The sequence below is a fragment of the Vigna angularis genome, chromosome 9 (assembly GCF_016808095.1).
Source record: "Vigna angularis cultivar LongXiaoDou No.4 chromosome 9, ASM1680809v1, whole genome shotgun sequence".
Classification (NCBI taxonomy): Eukaryota; Viridiplantae; Streptophyta; class Magnoliopsida; order Fabales; family Fabaceae; genus Vigna; species Vigna angularis.
In genome coordinates this window covers 29,646,689-29,669,816 of record NC_068978.1, presented here as the reverse complement: position 1 = coordinate 29,669,816, position 23,128 = coordinate 29,646,689, and the positions used below count along the sequence as shown (strand labels likewise).

General features: G+C 34.1%; 2 protein-coding genes across 9 annotated transcripts in view; one reads left to right on the top strand and one right to left on the bottom strand.

The window, feature by feature from the left end:
• The first annotated feature begins 4,422 nt into the window (after positions 1 to 4,422).
• LOC108347651 (uncharacterized) lies at positions 4,423 to 8,260 on the top strand. 3 transcript variants are annotated; one of them, XM_052868425.1, is made up of 4 exons: positions 4,423 to 4,679; positions 6,060 to 6,096; positions 6,182 to 6,851; positions 7,350 to 8,260. In XM_052868425.1, the coding sequence occupies exons 3-4, from the start codon at positions 6,244 to 6,246 to the stop codon at positions 8,041 to 8,043; spliced, it is 1,302 nt and encodes a 433-aa protein (XP_052724385.1). In that variant the 5' UTR covers positions 4,423 to 4,679; positions 6,060 to 6,096; positions 6,182 to 6,243; the 3' UTR covers positions 8,044 to 8,260. The 3 variants fall into 3 exon arrangements, with proteins under 3 accessions (XP_052724385.1, XP_017442526.1, XP_017442525.1); XM_017587037.2 differs by lacking the exon at positions 6,060 to 6,096 and adding an exon at positions 4,838 to 4,892; XM_017587036.2 differs by lacking the exon at positions 6,060 to 6,096 and having other exon boundaries at positions 4,425 to 4,679.
• Positions 8,261 to 15,674: 7,414 nt separating this feature from the next.
• Positions 15,675 to 23,128, bottom strand: part of LOC108347374 (uncharacterized) — a 47,266-nt gene continuing 39,812 nt past the window's right edge. For 3 of the 6 annotated variants that reach the window (XM_017586569.2, XM_017586570.2, XM_052868195.1), the window contains 2 exons: positions 19,603 to 19,685; positions 15,675 to 16,505 (listed from right to left, as the gene is read on the bottom strand). In XM_017586569.2, coding sequence (XP_017442058.1) covers positions 16,085 to 16,505; positions 19,603 to 19,685 — 504 coding nt within the window. In that variant the 3' untranslated portion in view covers positions 15,675 to 16,084. The remainder of the gene's footprint in view (positions 16,506 to 19,602; positions 19,686 to 23,128) is intronic. The other 3 variants (XM_017586571.2, XR_008245181.1, XM_052868194.1) reach the window with 3 other exon arrangements.

The window sequence follows — 23,128 nt, the reverse complement described above, 5'->3', positions numbered from 1 at the left end:
TTTTCCAAAACATATTTCAAAACGAGTTTTTTGAAATAAATTTTTGAAACAAACTTTCCATGACTTGCATTCAAGAACATGATTTTCGAAATAATTTTTCAAAATATACGAAATACATTTAAAAGAGTTTTTTGGAATAAATTTTTTATTTTCCTTCTTGAGTACAACGATAATAAAAATTAAGGACTCCGGTATGTTGACAAATTTTTATAACAACATTTTGACAACTAATCATGTATTACTATTTTATTGATTTATTTGAATTTATTTTAAAAAGTATTTGAAACATACCAATCACAAACTATCATGTAGACGTTGTTAAAATGTTGTTAAAATGTTGTTAAAAAGTTGTTAAAAATTTTTGTTAAGAAAATATTTTTTGAAAATTAAAGTGTACTCGAAGGTAACGTGGTACAGTACGAGGGTATTTTAGTCTTTTTCTATGCTAATATGGGTTGCATATAGTAATGAAGGGAGTACACGAAGAAAAATATATTTTCTTTCAAAAAGTGATTAAACTTGAAACAAACCCAATTAGCTAATCCCATGTGATTAAGAATATTACTATAAACTAATCTTTGTTTTACATTTGAAAAAAAGAGAGTATTGTCTAAGTATTACATTATACAATAAGACCATGATGCATGTTACTTGAATAAGCACTTATTTTGACGAAACAAACAAAAATTCAAAGCAACATTATAAGATTCTTTGTGGGAAATTAAAATTCATGCAAACAACTTGCAATTTAGATTTCAAAGATTTTTTTCAATGGCCATTAATAAAGGTCAAAACCAAACTCTCTCATTCAAGTTTATACCTACCAAAACCATATTTTATTAGTAGTCAAATTGTACACAATTTGTCAAAGAGTGAAGAACAAGAAGAAATCACTTATAAATTGTGATTAATTAACAATTAAACATCACAAATTAACTTTGTTTATACAAGTTATTTTCAGAAATGACTTTGTATTAAAAGACAAATAGTTTGCTTCTTAATCTAGTTATTGTATATTTATGGCTGTAATAAAATCGTGTAGGAAATTAATTAGATTGCTTTGAAAATTGTTAAAAGGGTATTAATGTGCTACAAATTAAAGCCATTGTTGTTTGGGTGCATCATCTTCTCTTGCAACATTAATAGTAAAAACAATTTAAAAAATATTTCTCAAAATTTTGAATGATATTTGTTTTTGGAAATACAGGAGTAAACTGATAATTTTATTACCATTTTAATTTTTTAATCACATTAAACAATTTAGTAAAAGTAATATTACTTTTCTTGGGTAAAAAATCGTTTGAATTTGGAAAATTATAAAATTATTTTGTGAGATAGTTAATTATAAACATTAAAAAACGCATTTTTAATGATAATGTGATGTTTTAAAAACTAAACTAAACACGAGAAACAATACTCCAATCATTTATTTATTGTTAGGTTGAACATATTTTAATGGAAACCTGTGATAAAGTTAATTAATGAGTCATAACTATATTTATTAATTTAAGTTATTTCTTTTATCAAATTTTAAAACGTATCCCTTTTCTTTTTATTCTGTTTGTAAATATGCTTTCTAGTGAATTTCTTGTATATCGTGATGTTATATTATGATCAATTTATTGAGTCATATTTTGTGTTTTAAAATAGACAATACATTTCTTAATATTTTTAAAATTTTGAAGTTTAGTTTTCATTTTAATATTTAAATGTATATTTTTGACAAGAGAAGTAGTTTAAATAACGTGTTCAAAAACTAAATTCGAATATTGGATAATTTTAGAAGAATAAAAAGCTATTTTTTTTCTGAAAAAAAAGTTTAATAAAACTAGTCATCATTATTTCAGTGTGAACAAAGTAAAACGAGACGTTATATTTAAATTTCGAAATATTATTTTCACCATTTTAAAATCTCTAAAATACTTAAAAACAATAGTTTTTTTTTTCATATTAAGTCAACATAAATCACAAATATTAATCTAAAACAATTCAAACACTGTTAATTGACGCCTATTCCATGATAACTCACAGTTTCTCAGACAAAATTTTTCGAAAATCAAAGTGAGATAGCATATATTATCTTAAATAATAACGAAAATACATATAGTCATGTTTACGAGTTCGTATTTTTGAAAATTTAAAAGTTCTTGAACCATTAATAAAAATTACAAAAGCAAATTTCAAAATATATTTTAATTTATTTTCTATATTAATTTGATGTACAAATGTCTAAAATTTAAAAGCTTAATAGAGAGGTTACAATAAAGTTAGTAATTATGTACTTTTATAAAAGAAATTAAATTCAAAGATAATTTTGAAAAGAAATTATGTATATTAATTTTTTTTATATGCGAGGAAAATAAGTACGAGTTTAACTGTTTTATTTTTATTTTTAAATAAAATTTCATCTTCAATCCTATATTCACATTTGAGATATTAATATTATGCTCATCTTTATTATAAAATTTGTAAAATGATAAGAACGATGTCTAATAAGACCTTATTTAAAAATAAAATACCAATATATATAGAGTTGTATTTTTATTATTTAAAATATCAATTAGATAATCTTTTAGTAAGAAAAAAAAAACCATAATAAAAAATATAAAACATATACATCTTAATTTTTAATGTTAAATTTCTATATAAAAAATTTAAGTATATAAATATGTCATAAAAAACATTAAATAACAATGAAATAAAGATAAGAAATTTATAAGTAAAACAAAATAGTTATGATAATAATTATTAAAACCAAAAAATAATCATTAAACATTATATTGAAATTATATAAAATGTGCTAGAAAAATAATTTTCAAGAATAAAAAATATATATTAAAAAATGATATTATTAATTGCGATAAATAACATGGACATAAATAAATAGTAGAGATTGAACAGTTGCAAAATTATATTTGAATAAAACAAAACAAGTTTTGGTATAATACACTAAAAAAATGAATGAAAAAGGAGAGAGAAAAAGAAGATTATGGAACAGGTGAAGGGAGGCACATGCATCTGATAGCGATTCGTAACTTCATTTCTTACACTCTCTTTTCATTACAGCTGTATTCACGACCAGTTCATTGAATTTATTAAAAAGACTATAAAATTAATATAAACTTTTTTCACAAATTAAAATTAATTTCTGAGCAACACATAATTTTTTTAGTTTATCAATAAATTATTTTTATTTTATTTTAATTTTTGTTTCACGTGTTATATAAGATAATGTTTTGTATTTAATATTTATGATTCTATCTTCCAACTATAGTGTCAGACTCTTTCACAAAATCCAAGTTCCCAGTTATTCCTGTTCATACTTCGTATACAAGCTTCTGGTTGTTGATCATTTGTTTTTAAATATTCAAAGTTTTTTTCTTCTTCTAAAGACAGCTGTGAAGTTTTTAATTTTTAATTATAAAATACTATAATATTGGTTTGGCAAGACAAATCTATTAAATTAATTATTAAATAATTAAGACAGGCTATAATTCAACAAACATCAAATAACTAATGGAAGTTTTAGGTATGAGAGTTTTTTTTTTCAGGTAGAGAAATTTCTTTATTGAAAATTGGGAAGTTATTTATATCTTTTTGGAGTAGAAAAAAAATAAAGAGTAGAGAAATTTGTTTTTAATTCATAAATAAAGCTTTTAATTAAAAAATCACAAAATCTACACTATTTTGACATTATGGGCTTTTACTTGTAAAATCAATGTGTAAAAGTAAAAATAAAAATAAAAATAAAAATAAAAACTGATAATCTTAAGAAATTGTAGACTAATTTGATAGTTTAATAGATTAATTTGAATCACTAATCAATTAGGGGACAAAAATAAAAGTTTAAAAGTTCAAAAGCAAAAGTTGGAAAAAGAATTAAGCTTACACCTCATTTTAAGTAATCATGTTTCGTCCTACTTTTATTAAAAATATAAATGGAGAATTTGTTTAGAAAATGTTTCCCTACTTATCATAAGAAATAACTTTTTTATCTCTTTTTTTTTATAAAGAAATTAAAAACTAAAAATAGTAAGAAATTAATTGTACTGTTTTTAGTCCTGTCATAATTTGTTGACTTGGATTTAATTTATTTATAATCATAATAATGAAATTATTCTATCAAGTTTTCTTTGTCTAAAGTATTTAACTTTTGAGAGTTTACTATACACATAAAGTAAGAAATGATTTTAAAAGGCAATGAAGTTAGATAAAAAAATCTTAAGACTAAAATTAGACATTGGAGTGTTTCTTAAAAATAGAACTAAACCTTAAATTCTTTTGTCAAAATTCCATAATCATGTATATTGGAATGTCTTAAAAAGAAAGAAAAAACAAATGTGATTCCTTTACTTTCTCCGTCTGTTTCGTGAGAAATGGTGTAGAGATCATAATTTGTGAATTATTAAACTAATAATTATATTATTATATTCAATCTTTCTCTTCTTTTTCCCCTCTTTCTCATAAACAAAAACACAAAAGCATGCCACAGAAAAAGAAGAGATTGTGCAAACATTCATTGATTTTTGGGTTATTACCCTCGTGATCTGTGCACAATCATCTTCTGCTTCATAATATATACCTTCATCTTCCTTTTTCCCTTTTCTTGCTTTCTTTGTTCAACACCCTTCTGTTGGGAACGACCCTTTTCCAGTTTTGGGATTTGGAGGCTGCAAAAGGTGAGATTTTTCAGCTGGGTTTTGTATGTCATGTTAAAAAACCTGTTTTTTCTTTCTGGGTTTCTTTTTTTTGGTTTTATTTTATTTTACTTTGCTGTTTTTTTTCCTTCTGGGATTTCTTGTTATGCATGTGAGGCTGAGCCAATGTATTTTTTAAGGTTTTGTCTCCTGTGTGAAAGGATAAGGGAGTTTGGTGCATTATGTGTGAACTAGGTGAGCTCAAGTTGCATTTTTATGTGCCTAATGACTTTGACTTTTTGTTTTATTCTGTTTCTTGTTCTTGAGCTCCACCTGCTGCTTTTTTGTGTATTGCAAATTCAGACTTGGATGAATTGTTTGTTGAGAGTTTTTTGCATCATCACAATTGACTGCTTCTGTAACAGTTTTAAGTTCATTGCAAAAATTTCTCATGTGCTTGAGTTTGTGGAATTGGTTTATTCAGTTCTGTTTCCTCAATTCATTTGATATATGGGGTGCTTGAGTTTTGTTGAGGATGATTATATACTTATACTGCTAACTTCTGACTCTGGTGTAAGTAAACTTGTAAGAAGTCTCGTAATTGGAAAGTGCTTTTGGTTTCTGGAAATGCAAGCTATCTTAGGTTGAAGAGAGAGATGCTTGGGGGCATGAGTGTTATTGATATTTTAATATTCTTCATAATAGATAGAAAAAACATGGAAGGTCTAATTGACTTTTTTGATTTTGTTCAAAGATTGGCATATTAACATGTGATTGGGGCTTTGGTCAAAGATGAGGGTTGCCTCATAACTTCCAAATGGGTTTGAGCTAACCTGATCAGTTATTTGATTCTGTTAATTTCCTTCTACCTAATTTGTCATACTCATGATTTGGTTTGATTAATATCTTTGCTTAAAGTCAAAGAAAAACAGAAAATTTATCTGATTGGTGACCTGAACTGATTGCTTGGTGTATGATCAGAGTTTAGCCCCCTTGAAAAGCCAGCTTATATTCCATCTTCTTTTACTAAGAAATGAGCTTTCACCTGTTAGAGAATGGTATACTTGGTACAGTAGTTTTATGGTGTTTTAAGAATCTAAATTCAAAGTTGGTAAATACCACTTTTGTTCCTTTCATAGCAATCACTTTAACTGTCATTTGAATAAATGTTTTGAAATAATATCATTTTCCACTGCACTTTTGGCATGAAACAAAATTATGTTATTTGAAAACTCTGGATCTGTTTCTCCTTCAGAAGACTCTAATGTAATGTAGAAAATTCTGACATAGAATCTCTAAATCTAAGTGCAGTCTCTTTCTTTTGATATCAGCATATAGTCATGTGGAAATTGGACAACACGGTGTAAATATTTGCTTATCCATCACTATTGGTTCATTGTGCTATATTTCTTTTTTTCTCAGGCATGGCTTGTATAAGGACATAAATTTTAATTGTTTGGTAATTTTTCTGATACTAATCAAACAAATGCATGCTTAATTTTCTCTTTGCTACCTAATCCTTGTTTCTGTCTTATGTTTCCCAGGGCATCTACATTTTGTGAACTAGTGCTTTAAAAGCAATAATGGGGTGGCAATTCTGACAAACATGGATCCTCAGGCCTTCATCAGGTTGTCAATAGGTTCTCTGGGGTTGCGATGGACTGGAATTGAACTGCACACCGGAAAATCTGGAATTCAAACACTCTCACTACCTTGTGTTTGTGAGATTCGGCTTCGAGGTTTTCCTGTTCAAACATCTTCAGTCCCTGTGATATCCTCTGCAGAAGTTCCACCTGACACTCAGAACATTGCCTCTAGCTTTTACCTCGAGGAGTCTGATTTAAAAGCATTGTTAGCTCCTGGATGCTTCTCCAACACTCATGGTTGTTTGGAGATTGCTGTGTTTTCAGGGAGGAAGGCCTCCCATTGCGGAGTCGGCATCAAAAGGCAGCAAATAGGGATCTTTAAAATGCACGTCGACCCCGAGTGGGGTGAAGGAAAGCCGTTGATTCTTTTTAATGGGTGGATAGGTATTGGCAAGAACAAACAGGAGAATGGAAAGCCGGGTACCGAGCTACATCTAAAAGTGAAACTAGATCCTGACCCTAGATATGTATTCCAGTTTGAAGATATCACAACATTGAGTCCTCAGATAGTTCAACTGCAAGGATCTATCAAGCAGCCAATCTTCAGTTGCAAGTTTAGTAAGGACAGGTGATATGAAACTTGCAATCTATTTCACTTCCAATCATGTTGACCCTTCTCAGAAATCTTTAAAAGTCACCATTTTGTTCTCATATAACATGCATTCAAGTTTTAAAATTGAAATCAATATCATTGTGAGATCATGGATGTGTTAAATATCAACCATTGGTTTCTTCTAAAATGACTGAGATTTGTGTTACTTATACTTTTCTTTGCATCCTAAAGCTCAGACAAAACACTTTTACCAAGATATATACGTGGACTGATGTAGTTAACGAGTCTTCTCCAATGGAAGCTTAAATTAATAAAGTCTTATCTTAATAAGAACTTGAATCCTGATTTTTGGACCAAGGAATTAAATCACTGCCTCAAATCAGTATTTGAAGTAGAAAATTGGTAGTGTGTTTTCTTTGTTGTTTCTGTCAGTTGGGCCTGATATCTTAGGATATGCAACGGTAGTCTAAACATTTGTTGTTGATCAAACTTTTGATAGTTATGGAATGACAGGGTTTCCCAGGTTGATCCGTTGAGTGCGTACTGGACAGGCTCTACTAACGAGATTTCTAACTTGGAGACAGAGAGGAGAGAAAGAAAGGGGTGGAAGGTGACGATACACGATCTCTCTGGCTCGGCCGTCGCTGCAGCCTTCATAACAACTCCCTTTGTTCCATCTTCAGGTTGTGATTGGGTTGCCAGATCCAACCCAGGGTCTTGGTTGATTGTTCGGCCAGACACAGGCCGATCCGAGAGCTGGCATCCATGGGGAAAGCTCGAAGCATGGCGTGAGCGTGGCATCAGAGATACCGTTTGCTGCAAGTTCCATCTTTTATCTGAAGCTCAAGAGGGAGGTGAACTCCTCATGTCTGAAATACACATAAGTGCTGAAAAGGGTGGAGAGTTTTTCATAGACACTGAGAAACATCTGAGAACTGTAACTGCAGCAGCAAGTCCAATACCAAGTCCACAAAGCAGTGGAGACTTTGGTGGACTGAGTCCATTGGTTGGAGGTTTTGTCATGAGTTGCAGGATTCAAGGAGAAGGAAAGCAAAGCAAACCGTTGGTCCAACTCGCAATGCGGCACGTGACATGCGTCGAGGATGCTGCCATCTTCATGGCACTTGCAGCAGCTGTGGACCTCAGTATCCAGGCATGTAAACCTTTCAGGAGGAAGGTGAGAAGAGGTTTCTGGCATTCTATGTGAAGAACACAAGACAAAAATGCATGTGTAAGCACCATCATAAATGTGAATTTTCTGCCTTTGTTTATCTGCAATGCTTAGAAAAATGTACAGCTTAAGTTAGTGCCCTGCATTGCTCTCTTGTGAATTTTTCAGCATATTATTAGCATTCTGATGCTTGTACAATTAAGGTGCACAAAACAATATCAAGTTAATGAACTTTTTTCTAGAATTGACCTCATTCTGAAAAGGGTTCTGTTTTTTTTCATAGCTGTTGTATCATCCATTGGCTGAATTTCATAACAAGAACAGATTTATAATTCTGAATATCTAAGCTAAACAAACAAATTGTCATTGTAGAGTCCTTCAGGAACTTGAATCCATGATAATAGTTGCTGAATTTGTAATGTGTTTGAATTTGAACCTGTTTCTCTTCAATTCTATGGAAATAATGTGATATCTACATTTAGATTTTGCCCATATCCACTGAAGTTTTTCAACACATTTTATGTTTTGATTATTAGGTTAATATATAGTTATTTTATTACTTTGAATTTTCAATAGTTTTCCCAATTTATTAATTGATACATGACAAGATAATTTATCTTCAAAATGAATATCAACTAGGCAGCTAGTTGATTCAAAGAAGAGTTTAATCTTTTTTTTTGGTTATACAGATAAAAGCTTAATTTTAAACACTGAAGGTTAAAATAGTATACTTTTAACAAAATATTTTTTTTTTCTTATATAACTTTTAAAGCAATTATTATTAACTCAATAAATTTATTATATATACTTACGGTAATGCAGGTATATATGCTTCTCTCACATGTCAACACAGCTTGGTTTGTCACTTGTCAAATAATATACATGGATTAGAGATAAGGTGATGAACAAGTAGATGTAAATTTTATTATATAAATTGAATTATATTTAAATCTCACTTTTTTTTTATGTTTCATTATATATGTATATATTTAAATTACTTATGTGAAAAATTATGTTATACAATTTAAATTTAAGATTGATTATGATACAATGTTATGTTTACAGTTTTATTTTCTGATAGACTGTATTTTATCTTTCTTAAAGTTATATTTAAATGTTGGAAAATGTTTTTAATCAAAATTTTTGAAATTAAAATTTCATAAAAAATATTTATACACGAATAAATATAGCACACAAAATAAAACTTCTAAATCACAGCATTCAATAAACTTAAGTTGAAATTTCATAATCATAATAAATTTCAAATTCATAATAATAGAACTAATATTGATAATTATATGCTAAGTTTTATTTAGCTTTTTATTAGTATTATTCAGTTATTATATAATATGTTCACTATTGTTTTTAATCAATTCTCAAAAGAGTGCGACAGTAAGAATTTTTTAAGATTAAAGAGTGTGACAGTTATTATTTATTTATTTATTATATTGTTATTATAACTTTTAAGTAAGTATTATTTTAACGGAAACATAGATTTAGAATTTATGTTAATTTTATAAATATAATTAGTATTCTTCAAGGAATACTCACTCTTACACCCTCTCTTAAACACTAATACATTGGATTATATAAAAATTCCTAATTGTTTTACTGACTTGAGTGTCAGCAAGTTTTTTGCAAGTGAATATTTCTCCTCTCAACAGCAAGAAGACTCTTTTCGAACAAAAGGAGCAATCAAACCACCACTAGGATCTTATCATTTGTTCGCAAGTTCACGCTCAAGATCCAAGTAAGATCATTTGATACTCACAACTCTCTCGCAAGACGGGGTCCAACTCAATGACAATCATGCGACATCCATATACATGTAAATCCAACAAAACAAACAACGTAACAAGCAACACCTAGTTAACTTGTTGAGCAACAATATGATATCGAGCTTGAGGCCTTGTGCATCCAACAATAAGTTGACCTACAAAAATCGACAGGAGCTGACTGACAATAGAATCTCCTCGGTCGCAACCACACTCCTACTACCAATGTTAAGTGTTGATTTGTTGTTCATAAGCACAAAACTTGCCAACATGAGAAGCTTTTCAATGGTCCTAAAAGTATCGTCCTCCCTCTTTATGATGGTGATGACACTGAAAATGTGGATGTATCCCTCATAGGTAAAATGCCTCTGGATCTTTTATACTAGTTGATGATGTAGGTGTGGAGCACCAGGGCTTGAAGTCACTACAATATAGAAGGATGTTCCTATTCAGCCCATTGAAAGCTCAGGTCCAAATTTGAGAGGATGATGAAAGCAATCATCACTATCATTTGCAAAAAATTTAAAAGATCATCTCCTTAACCTTAGCCACGAAGCAAGGCTAGCTGAGTTTTGCATAGCCTTATAGCCTAGCGAGAATCCAGTAGAGGCCGAGATCGACCTTTTCAGTGCCGAGCTCCGAGAGGAAAAAGTAGGACAACTCGATGTAGAAAGAAAGAAAATCACGAACGCTCCTTCAAATCTGAACACGAGCCCCATATACACAAATATCGCAACCGCGAAGCTTATCCTACAAAGGATGACCTCGGCCTTAATGCTCAGCCGATATAGGATGACCTTAGTCTTGAAGCTTGGCTTGCATAGGGTGACCTTGACCTCAAAGCTTGAACTACAAAGGATGACCTCGGCCTCTCGACTTATATAGGAGGAGCTTGGCTACCAAGGAATATGAGTAGATTATCAAATCCAAGTCCTACCATGACACAAGATAAAAATAAACTGCTACAAATGTTGAAAACTATATTACAAGCATAAAATAAATGAATTTATCTACATATTGAATAAATGCTAACATTGCAAGTAACGTGCCATATTGAGAAGTGATGGGAAGTGCTGAAATCTTGTGTTGATTTACACAGGACCATTATTACCAGCAAACCCAAAAGAAGCAAGAATTTGCTATGTGACGAGTTCAAAAGTTGTCCTGTCGACCAACTCGTCCCTCATCAACACCATATCCCAGCAAACAGTAGTGGAGCGGCCTGAAGATGAAGTTAAACTTGGGAGAACAACGTGATCAACTCAGCTAATGACACCAAGTTAAAGTTGTTAGGGGATGCTCGAGGAGTTAGAGGGAAGCTCACCTCCAATTAGGACTATCCTTCATGTGTGCTGCTAGCTTGACCAATACTATAAGGTATAGAATGGAGCCTACAAACTAGAAAAACTCCGAAGAAAGCTCAGAATACCACACAATTATCACGATTGAACGATTATATGTACTAGTTTCTTTTATAGTTTAAAGATGTGCACATCTTAATCCTTTTTTCCGACCCATTTATTTCTTTTAACACAAGACCACAAATGTGTCACTAAAAGATCCAAGTTACTAAATTGTAACAAGAATAAAATCCCACAAACAAAGTTCCTCTAGGAGGACCTCAAAGGCAAAGTATCAAAACTGAGCTACAATAGATAACTCAAAGCATTAGACCGAGCAAATTACTTTCAAGATGAATAATCAGTTGTAGGACTAATTTTGTCTAGGCAAATATATAATGGAAGAAAAAAAATCATGTAAAGGGAATAACAAAAAGTAACAAAAGTTTGAGGCACAAACCTTCAACAATAATTTAAAGTTTAACCAATTTAAGTAAAACTATAAAAATGTGAGATCCACATTAAACTCGTTAAAAGTATCCAAATTGAGTTTTACTATTGGAATACAGAAAATCCCATCTCACACAGTTACAAAAACTGAAATAAAAACCTAAAAGAAGTTTTAACATCATCCTCATATTATAGAAGTAAGCACATAATACAGGTAAATAAATCAATATAAGACATACAATAATTCATTCTAAACTTGATCATCCAAGCTACCACACACAAGGTTAGACTGTCAATCATCTATAACTAAGAAAAAACTCCTAAATTAGGACCTCTTGTTACTCTTCACGACATACCTCACCCTTCTCTACTTGAGATTTGATGACTATTAGAGTGTCAAGATAACCCCCAATACGGAATCCCTACATCAATACATACTCTACAGAAATGCCACCATAGAATCTCCCCACGAGATCCATGAAATTATACCAAACACATATCATATCCATAAACAAAAACAAACTTATTATCATCACAATTTCATATTTAAATAAAGGCTTAAATACTTACTTGGTCCCTATGTCCAGTGGTAATTTTCAGTTTAGTATCCAGTTTTAAAAGTGCATACATTAGGTCCCTAAGTTTTCAAAATTGTATAACTGAATTCCTATCCGTTAAGTTGGTAGAAACGGCGTTAAATGTTAATTGATGTGGAAAAATACATATCCAATGTGGAGAAATTTAAATACCATCACCTTCTCTCTCCAACGAAAGGTAATAATTTTAATCATTTTGAAAAATCTTAACAAATAAAGGCTTTATTGCCTAGAATCTTTTTCCAATTCTCTTTCCCTACAAAGACTCACATCATCAAAGCATAGATTTCACCCAAACTCTATCGATAAAACCGTTGCGCTGGTAGAAAAAATAAAAGTTTTTCTTTGCTCCCATGGCTTCCTTAAGTCATGGTTATTCGAAGACCCAAATGTGCTTCTTCAAGATTCTCCACATAATTTCGTCCACTCCACCCTCTACAAAACAACGAGAAGAACAACAAGAATCCTTTCCCAGCAAAGGGATTTGAATCTCAGATTCTCTTCCCTTACAGAATCAAAATCTTCTAGAACCGACAGGGTCTCTGCCACGCTTCAGAACAACATCGAAGAAGAGCAAGAAGAAGGGTTTCTAGGTAAGAGCTTTCAACTTTCAGAGAAACTTAACGACAACCAAAATCTTAACAATGAAGTTAACGACGTTCAAACGTCATTTCAGGGATGCGATAGTAATTTTCTCGATTTGCTTATAAAAGCGGCGAGAGTCGTCTTTGGAAAAGACGAGTCCGACTCGGAGGAAGAGAGGGGACTCGGTATTGAGTCAACGACTCAAAAAGTAAATCAAGAGAAATGGAAAGAAAGGTCGGTGGTTGTTGATATATACAGTGGCGTTTTGGAGGAGAGAGAACCAATGGTCCGATCCAAGCGAGGGAGGAACCAAGCGTTGCCGTATCGATTCAGAGACTCGATGGTTGAACCGTTGAAACACGCCACTCGTTCTCAGAGACCGTCATCAACCTCACACCTTACAAAACGACTTCTTAAGGGAGAATGAAGCAATGCTAAGATTTCCATGGAAGAGAAAGGAGCAACCCACAGCTCCACCATTGTAGAACAAAGAGAAAAGAAAATTGGGGATTGGGGTTTGCAAACCCGCGAGAGAAAGAGAACCAAAATTGGGATTTATTTCCCCAATTAAAAACCAGCTCCACCATTGTAGAACGAAGAGAAAAGGAAATTGGGGATTGGGGTTTGCAAACCCACGAGAGGAAGAGAACCAGAATTGGGGATTTATTTCCCCAATTTAAAACCCTAAACTTTTAATATATACGTAACCCAAACTCTGCTTGCCACGAGATCATTTCTTGCATAGCTCACATCTACAGTAACCTCAATGTTATCAATTTTAACACCGTTAAATGGATAGGACTTCAATTATACAATTTTTAAAACTTAGGGATGCAATGTATGCACTTTTAAAACCAGGTACTAAACTGAAAATTACCACTGAACATAGGGACCAAGTAAGCATTTAAGCCTTAAATAAACTCCATACATGTCCACAATCCATAAAGCATCAACGATTCAAAATAAGCATGCATTGAATCCATATATAAATCACTTCAAAACAAACAATAATTAGAAAATCGCAAAAACCATTAACACTCAGACTAACGCTTAGTGCAAAACCCCCCACAACATGGAGCACTCAACACTAAAGCTCTCGCATCTTCATCTTCATCTTCAGTGGTAATTGACACCCAACAGTACCTTGTCATTACTCAACGCTAAACCATTCACAGTTTTGGTCACTCAGTGACACAGACCTAGTGCTCAGCGGTCTGGAGCTGAAATGCTCCTAGACCCTCACTACAAATCGATCACTCAACGCCATATTAGGGCTGCTAAACGCCATACCAGAAAACAAAAATTTCAACACTTTGAATTGGTGAACCAGAAACCTGTTCAAATGACCAAATTGGTAACTCTGATGCACTGAATGATACAAGAATAGGTTTAGGTGTCTGAATGAATACCAATTTACTCAAATTGCCAGATTTTCAATCCTTCAACTTAACACCCATAAGACAACTTCAAACCACACAAAGCCAATTCACTCCATCAGATTATTTAACCATTAAACCATCAATTAGATAAACAAATGATGAGAACTCTTAAAGAGAAGTCAAATAATTCTAAAAAAATATTTATAAAAAAGTAATGTTTTAAAATAATAAAACTCATTTGTAATAAATTCTTTATATTAAAACCATTTAATATTAAAATAATAAAGTTTCAATATTTTTAAACCAATGTAATTTTCTAAATCTTTACCCTTTCTCTTTTTGTCAATTATACTTTATTAAGAACGGCTTTCGAAAATTCTTCTTAGAATCAGTTCTATAATTTGATGTATTGAGTTTTTAACTCGAGAAACTCACAAAGATGAAATGTCAAAATTTTGCATCTTCATTTCTTTTCTTTTCTACAACCTGATTTAGAAGTCTCAAACTCGTCAATTTTAATTTCTGAACAATAGGATTCTTTTTTCGTTTTTGATCATCATTCTTGTACTGTAGTTTAGATAATATAACAAACATTGAATTTACTCCACAAATTGTAAGTATAAATATATTATATTTTTGGTTCAGCCAGTGATTTTGTGGGAGGAGAGGGTGGAGGGAGAAGTTGGCCAGGATGGTGTCGGAGCAGGTGGAGGCAATGACAGTGGGATCCCATGCCTGGAAACATTTATGGTAGCGGAAAGCAATTGCATAACTTAGATTCCTCCATTGTTATCTTAGATGGAAATCTATGATACAAACTCACCCTCTCCAACAATAGAAATGTCAAAATAAATTTCAAGACGTAAATTATCAAGCTAAACAAGTTCGAATCAGATTAAACTAAAAAAAATGTTAAATGTAAGTTAAATAGATTTCAACCATACTAAAAGTCAATTTGGTAATCCACCAACAACTGTTATTAACTTTTATCATTTTTTATGAATTTTTTATTATAATTATTTCATCAGATTGACAAATTGAAAAATTTTAAATACAAAAATATTATTTTATAATATTTGAATAATTTAAATATTTAATTTATTTATTTTTCAAATTATATAAATTTTCATTTTAATTTTTCACTACTATATTTATAAGTAAACACTTTGTATTGTTATAAAAAAATTGAATTAACCCACATTAATTGTTCTTCACTAAATATACATAATATTCAAAACAATAAAATATTTTTAAATATTTTCAACTATTAATTTTATAATAATATTTAATAAAATATGCAAACAATTTATATTTATATAAAAAAATAAATTGAATCAATTCACCTCATACTTCAATAAATATATAAAATAATTTAAAAAATAAAACATTTTTAAGTGACATTTTTAAGCGATAGATCAAATCATATAGAATTTCTTGCTAGTCAAAAGTGAATTAAGTTTAATAACTCATTTTTAGTTCATGTAAGCCGAATTAGCTAACTTTAACATTGGTATCCAACATCTACTTTATTGAACACCAATCAAAACGGTTACAACGGTAAAATGTTTCATTTCCAGGAATCTATTACAACAGATGAAAAACAAATTTGGTCATAGGGTAAACTTACAGTCACAATCAAATTTCAATCATTTACAGTGGTTGGAGGGGAAATGATCTAATCTTGCATACATGCATGTGAATAATCTGTCAGTTCTCCAAACTATTGAACAGAAACATGGACCAACATCTAATTCAGCTATACATACTAATCTACAACACTGTTTAACCATGTAGCAAGACCAAAGAGACATGCTGCCCAAGGTTCTGCACAGAATTCCCCAAATTAAAGTTGTAAAAATGTCCATTCCCACGGTTTGGTTTTGCGCATGTATATATTGTTATATTATATACACACAGAGACCTAATCTAATGCACAACTCCATGCCCAGTAGCTAAGAATGTTTCCTTTCCCATTTCCCTTCACGTCTGCTGTCTCTGTCCCTACGTTCTCCAAGTTGCCTTGACTTGCTTCCTCTTGAACTGTGCCTTTGAGAACCGTATCCACTAGACGGGCCTTCAAATGCTGAGACTAATTCCGGATCTCCAATGCTGCTGGTGTCCCCTGAATCCTTGCTTCCGTCAACATTTTCTTCGTACATGCTGCCGGTGTCATCCTGTCGGTCACGCGACTGTAAAATAGTAGGAAGTTGTCCCGTGAATGTCCGAGATCCTGAAAGAACTATAGTCGGTGAGGGTACAATTGATGAGCTGGTGGAAGGAATTTCAGACTGTAAGCTTCCACTACCAGCTCTAGTGCTCCCTTCATTACCAGATCTTCCATTTTCTCTTTCGCGGAATCTATCCCTGGGTCGGCTGAAACAAGATGAGAAACCCAGAAAACCACATGAAGCAATTTATAATGCCAGCCTCGAAACTAACAATGAGTCAAGTATTTTAAGAAAAACACAACAGAAGAGGATGTAATAGTAGCAAAGAGACCAATAGAAAAGGACTCAAACTTTTAAAATGATTCTTGGACCATGGCATGGGATTTTCAGGTCAGGTCACATGTTAGGCCACATCAAAATTACAAGCCACTTCTACAGATAATTATCCCTCTCCCCCCTTGAAAAATAAATATTATTCATTAGGAAGGAAACATAACCAGAGCTGACAATGATATTCTTCGAAAGACAAAAACAAAACTTAAAACAACACAACCAAAAAAGAGACAGGAAGGAAACTGCCATTACTGCGCCAAAAGGCCAAAAATACAGCTAGAAGTCACCCTCCACCAATGCCATGATAGCAAACAAGAGACCAATATGATCTCTTGCATCCGTTTCTCTCGCTCTCAATATGCTCGTGACCTATTTTGTCAGTATTCCACTAATGAGTTTCCCCAAAAAAATAGAACTCCAATTAATCCCCTCTTTCATTTCTTCTTTCTAGCATGATTTTCACCATTTTTCTATTACCTAATCTGGTTTGCCACTCTAATTTTCTAAACAATTTTTTTTTGGGTGAAATCACTTGCAGGTGCAGTCAACTTCTCTATATGAACAAATTCTCACCAACCTTCAAAAAAATTGACTACAATTTGCTAGAATAACACTTCTCTCAAATGTACTGCCTCATCTTTGCCCAAGATGCATTGCTCCTATCTGAGTCCCAAATGCACTAATCTGGTCACATCTTCACCCTATGTGCACCAGCGTTGCCTCTATCCCAGAAGACACTGTTACACGCTTAGCATGCTAATGATCATTCCAACTACCTTTCTAACAATTTCTCCTACTTATCAAACATCGTCGAGTTCTCTTAAAAGATTGCTTTTGGTAAAACTGAATTTGTATGGTTTTTATTTATTTGTTGGGAAATAAATTATTTATTCTAACAAGTTTATAGCTAAGTGAGCTTCAACTAGACAGAAATATGAGAAATATTTATCATGTCATCTTTAGAATATTTTAGATGATCTCATCGGTTTCAGCATCTCTAGCATTCATTTTTCTCACTCGCATCACCTTATATATTCTCTTTCCCATTTAAATTTAGAATCTTATCACTCTCACAAGTAGAACTTAAATGAATTTTCTCAGAAACTGGACTTTTAAGCCTCACTCAAACATCACAAGACTGGTTTATAAGGTGACACCCACTTATATACTATAACTTCACCATATCTTTAGTAGATATCCAACACATTCTCTACTAAAAATTGAATCGCAAGTGTGAGATTAGATATTTGTATGTAGTCTAATAACATAAGGGTGTCATGATGGACCTAACATACTATGTTAGGATAGGCTCTAGCACCATCGTAAAAAGTTGATGAAAACTTATATTTATAAAAAGAAGTATCATTAAAAATAATATAAATGATAAAAATAACTCATACATAATTTATAGAATAGGTTCATAATTAATAATATCATTAAAAAAGTTCATAATTCATAAAACACCCATATAAAACAATGAATAAATTTACAAATTCATAAAAACTGGTCATCCCATCTTTTTTCTTCAAATTCAAAATAAACCCTAGACAATACACAAAAGAGTAAAAGCAACATAGGTGCAAATAGAAAAAGGAATAGAAGAACATAAGGCAGCAGCGAAGGTGATGAGCAAGGGTGGAGAGCACCAAAGATAGTAAGGGTGGTGAGCATGGACAACTAGGACGAAGAGAGTTGCCGATAGCGAGAGCGACAATCACATGGGATTGTGAGAGTATTAAAGTTAAGGAAGCCGGAACGGCTGTTTGAAAGTTATTGAGTGAGTAAAGGAGGGAACCTTATAAATAGGGTGTGTGTGTTGTACAGGGGGTTAGTTAATTCTTTTGTATACTTGGGTATAGACTGGATATCTATTCCCGTGGAGGGAGAGAGGGCTTCCTAGGAGTGAGACATTGTACATTGATTCATACATACAGCAATAATACACATACTATTTTGCTTTTGTTTGTGTTCTTGAGAGGAGGAGAGTGTTGATCGACTTCTTGACTAAAAAAGCCTATCAAATTGTGAGGCCGACAATCACAAGTAATCCCGAGGGTGACAATCGCAGGGGATTGCCATTGCAAGGGTGGCGACAAGTGCAAAGGTGGGACCGCCAATGAGTGCATTGGTGGTGTCAACAATGGTTGTTGTGAAACTCGTGCCTCATGTGGGTCTTCTCCTTTGGTTTCAATATGCAAAATATCTACACAATGCACAATCTTCCGATCCATCGAGCATCCTCGCATAATCACTTTGATCCACCCAACTTCCGATCCAGTCTCCATGTTAGCTCGCTTGGAAGTGCAAACTTGCTAGATTGTACGAGTTTGCGAGTTTACTCGTGATTTTAACAACACTAACTATAATTGAACCATATCTCTAGTGGGATCTCCAACAAGATATATAGACTAGTTCTTGGCTTATGCTTTATGGCCAAGTGCTGAAGAGTTTGATCCTTGATACCACTTGGTTCCCCTCAACCATTCTTTGGGATCCAAATCTGCTAGTCTGATCATCACTACAAAACTGTTGATACCCATGGAAACCTTGCTTCCATCCACATTTTCTGCATTCATACGGCCACTATCATCTAGTTGAAAATACGACTATAAGATCGTAGAGAGCTTGCTTGAAACTGTACTGCATCTAGAAAGAACTGTAGCTGGTGCCTAAAACTGTACTGTATCCTATCCAAAAAAACTATACTTGGTGAACCAAACTAGAGGAAGGTATTTCTGGTTATATGCTTCCACTAGCAGCTCTTACGCCCTTTACTACCAGATCTTTAATTTTCTCTTTCACGAAATCTATTCCTAGGGTTACTATAGAATGAGAAACCCACAAAACTCCATGAAGCAAATATATAACCATGGAAAAGCACAAAATTCATCCATTCTTTCCAACAGAGTAGACAAAGAAACTAATTTAAATCCAGAACACCGTATTTGTGTAACTGATTAACAGCTTACTTATTGTGAGTGGAGGATGAAAAATCACGCCGAGAAGGTCGAAGTCCTGATTCTGCTTGCTCTATCTCACGCTGTAGTTCTCTCTGCATATAATTTAAGAGGTAAAAGTTATTTCAAAAGCCCTAAGCAGGAAAATATGCAACTACTAAGCCTACTCAACTCATGATGCAGAATTTTTACTTCTGCTACTTTCTTTGATTAAGGAAAGGAAAAATATTCATATCCATATATAATCATAAAACAACAGCCTAGAACTGAAAAAGACAAGCAGAATGGAATTCAACAACCCACTAGCAGTATGCTTAAGGATTGCAGGAATTGTTCCACATGGCACTTATAAGGAATACTGTTCATCTACAAGTGATTAAACAAATATATCATACAACAGCACATATCGTTATTTGGATGCTATCTAACATTGTTCTTGTTAGATGTTAAGTTGTGTGTTTCTGTTAATTGGGCTTAGCCCATTCTGTATTTAGGGTTTAACTCTTATCTTACATTATAAATAAACTACCCTATGTGTATGCTAAACACATAAGGGAGATTTCTCCTAATCTTCTCTACTATTTCATATGGTATCTAGAACTTAGGTTTTGTTCCAGCCAGTTCCACAGTCTCCGGTACCCATCGCCGCCGCCGTTGCCGTCGCCGTTGCCGCTGCTGCCGTCGCCGTTGCCGCTGCTGCCGTCGCCGTTGCCGCTGCTGACGTCGCCGTTGCCGCCGCCACCGTCGCTGGAGTTCCAGAATCGATCAGCGACCACACCATCGGAATCGTCTCGGCCGGGCGACCACCGTGGTACAAAGATCGCGGCGAACGGACCACCCATGCGCCTCCACGCGCCGCCGCAAAGGTCACCAGATCCGCCGCTTCCCGCCGCGCGTGCCGGCGCGTCGCCGGCGAGATCCGCCGCCGACCAGGACCGTCGTGCTCGCCTCCTCGTCCTCTTTCTGGATCTGTTGTCGTTGCGTCAATCGGAGCACTTTGGATTTTTTAGGGTTTCTCCCTCTCCATGGCTGCCCAACTTGATGATCGGAGTCGGTCTTGCCAACCAGGTAAAGGACGTCCAAAATGTGACCACTGTGGCAAGCTAGGCCACAAAATTGATAGATGTTATGTGCTTCATGGATGTCCTCCTCGACCTATAGCAATGGCTAATTCTGATCCACCTCCCCGATCACCGTCTGCAGACCATCCTACTTCATCAAATACCATAAATAACCCTGTACTCTTTCAGGAATTTCTCAGATGGTATGAGGACAGTCAGCACTCTAGTTCCACTACATCTGCTTCTGTTATACGCACAGGTACTCCTTTTGTTGGTCTGACTCACTCTCTCGGATCTTGGGTCCTTGACTCAGGCGCCACCGATCATATCACTGGTAACAAGTCCTTGTTTTCTTCCTTGTCATGTCCGGATAATTTACCCTCGGTAACGATGGCTGATGGGTCTAGAGTCTCATCTCATGGTATTGGTACTGTTCATATTTTTCCGTCCATATCCATTAATAATGTACTTTATGTCCCTGGGTCTCCTTTTAACTTATTGTCCGTAAGTCGTCTAACTCGTTCCCTTAATTGTGTTATTTCATTTACCAAAGATTCTGTTTGGTTGCAGGACTGGAGTTCGAAACATATGATATTGGTTCATTGGTTCATTCTGATATTTGGGGACCTAGTCGTGTTAAGTCAACTTTAGGATTTCAGTATTTTGTTACCTTTATTGATGACTATTCCAGATATATTTGGTTGTTTCTCATGAAGAATCGTTCTGAGTTGTTTTCTATTTTTCAATGAAATAAAAACTCAGTTTGGGGTTTCTATTCGCACTTTACGCAGTGATAATGGCCGTGAATACCTTTCTCAACAGTTTAAACATTTTATGGCTTCTCATGGCATTCTTCACCAAACCTCATGTGCTTATACCCCTCAACAAAATGGGGTGGCTGAGCGCAAGAATAGACACCTTATTGAAACAACTCGTACCCTTCTCATTCATGGTCAAGTACCCTCACGTTTTTGGGGTGATGCTGTTCTCACGACATGTTATCTTATCAACCGCATGCCATCTTCTGTCCTAGAGAACAAAATCCCTCATTCTATCTTATTTCCTCAAGACCCTCTACATCCATTACCTCTTAGAGTTTTTGGGTCTACATGTTTTGTTCATGATTTTAGTCTTGGTCTTGATAAGTTATCTCCTAGGTCTCACAAATGTGTCTTCTTAGGATTTCCACGGTCACAAAAGGGCTATAAGTGTTTTTCCCCTTCCCTCAATCGTCATTTTATCTCTGCTGATGTCACTTTTGATGAATCTTCTTTTTACTTTACACATCTATCTTCTAGTTTTGTACCTCTCCCTGTTACTGTTGATATTCCTCTTATCTGTGATCCTCCTGGTGATGCTCCACCCATTTTGTCTCCTCCTTCTTTAGACTCTCATTCACCACAGGATCGTCCTTCACCACCACCCTTCAGGTTTATAGTCGCCGCAATTGTCTCCCTCATGACTCACTTCCAGTGCCGCCTCCTGTGTCTCCTCCGGCTCCAGCAAATGAGTCTGACTTGCCTATTGCCCTCCGTAAAGGTATACGCTCTACCCGTAACCCTTCCCCCCATTATACTGTTCTTAGTTACCACAGATTATCTCCATCTTTTTACACTTGTCTCTCATCCATTTCTTCTGTGTCAATTCCTAAATCTGTGGGTGATGCCTTAACTCATCCTGGCTGGCGTCAAGCTATGCTGGATGAATTAAGTGCTTTACAGAAAAGTGGAACTTGGGAGCTTGTCCAATTACCATCTGGAAAGTCTGTTGTTGGTTGCAGGTGGGTGTATGCTATCAAGGTTGGCCCTGATGGCACAATTGATCGTCTGAAAGCTCGACTGGTTGCCAAAGGCTACACACAGATTTTTGGTTTGGATTATGGTGATACTTTTTCTCCAGTGGCAAAAATGACCTCTGTTCGCCTATTCATTGCCATGGCCGCTCTTCGACAATGGCCTCTTTACCAACTTGATGTCAAAAATGCTTTCCTCAATGGTGATTTGCATGAAGAAATTTATATGGAGCAACCGCCTGGCTTTGTTGCTCAGGGGGAGTCATCTGGATTGGTATGTCGTCTTCGCAAATCCTTATATGGCCTAAAACAATCTCCTCGGGCCTGGTTTGGTAAATTCAGCTGTGTTGTTCAACAATTTGGTATGTCTCGCAGTGAAGCGGATCATTCAGTGTTCTATCGCCACTCAAGTGCTGGATGTATTTACTTAATAGTGTATGTCGATGATATTGTTCTCACAGGAAGTGACTATCTCGGCATCTCTCAGATGAAACAACACCTTTGTCATTATTTTCAAACCAAAGATCTTGGAAAACTCCGGTACTTTTTGGGTATTGAAGTAGCACAATCCAATGATGGTATTGTCATATCTCAGAGGAAGTATGCGTTAGACATCTTGGAGGAAACAGGGTTAATGAACTGTAAATCTGTTGAGACACCTATGGACCCTAACATCAAACTCCTA

Excerpts from the sequence above, each read along its gene's own strand:
- LOC108347651 (XM_052868425.1), top strand. The coding sequence starts at position 6,244 with ATGGATCCTCAGGCCTTCATCAGGTTGTCAATAGGTTCTCTGGGGTTG. Across the intron at positions 6,852-7,349 it reads TGCAAGTTTAGTAAGGACAG|GGTTTCCCAGGTTGATCCGT; the intron begins GTGATATGAAAC and ends ATGGAATGACAG.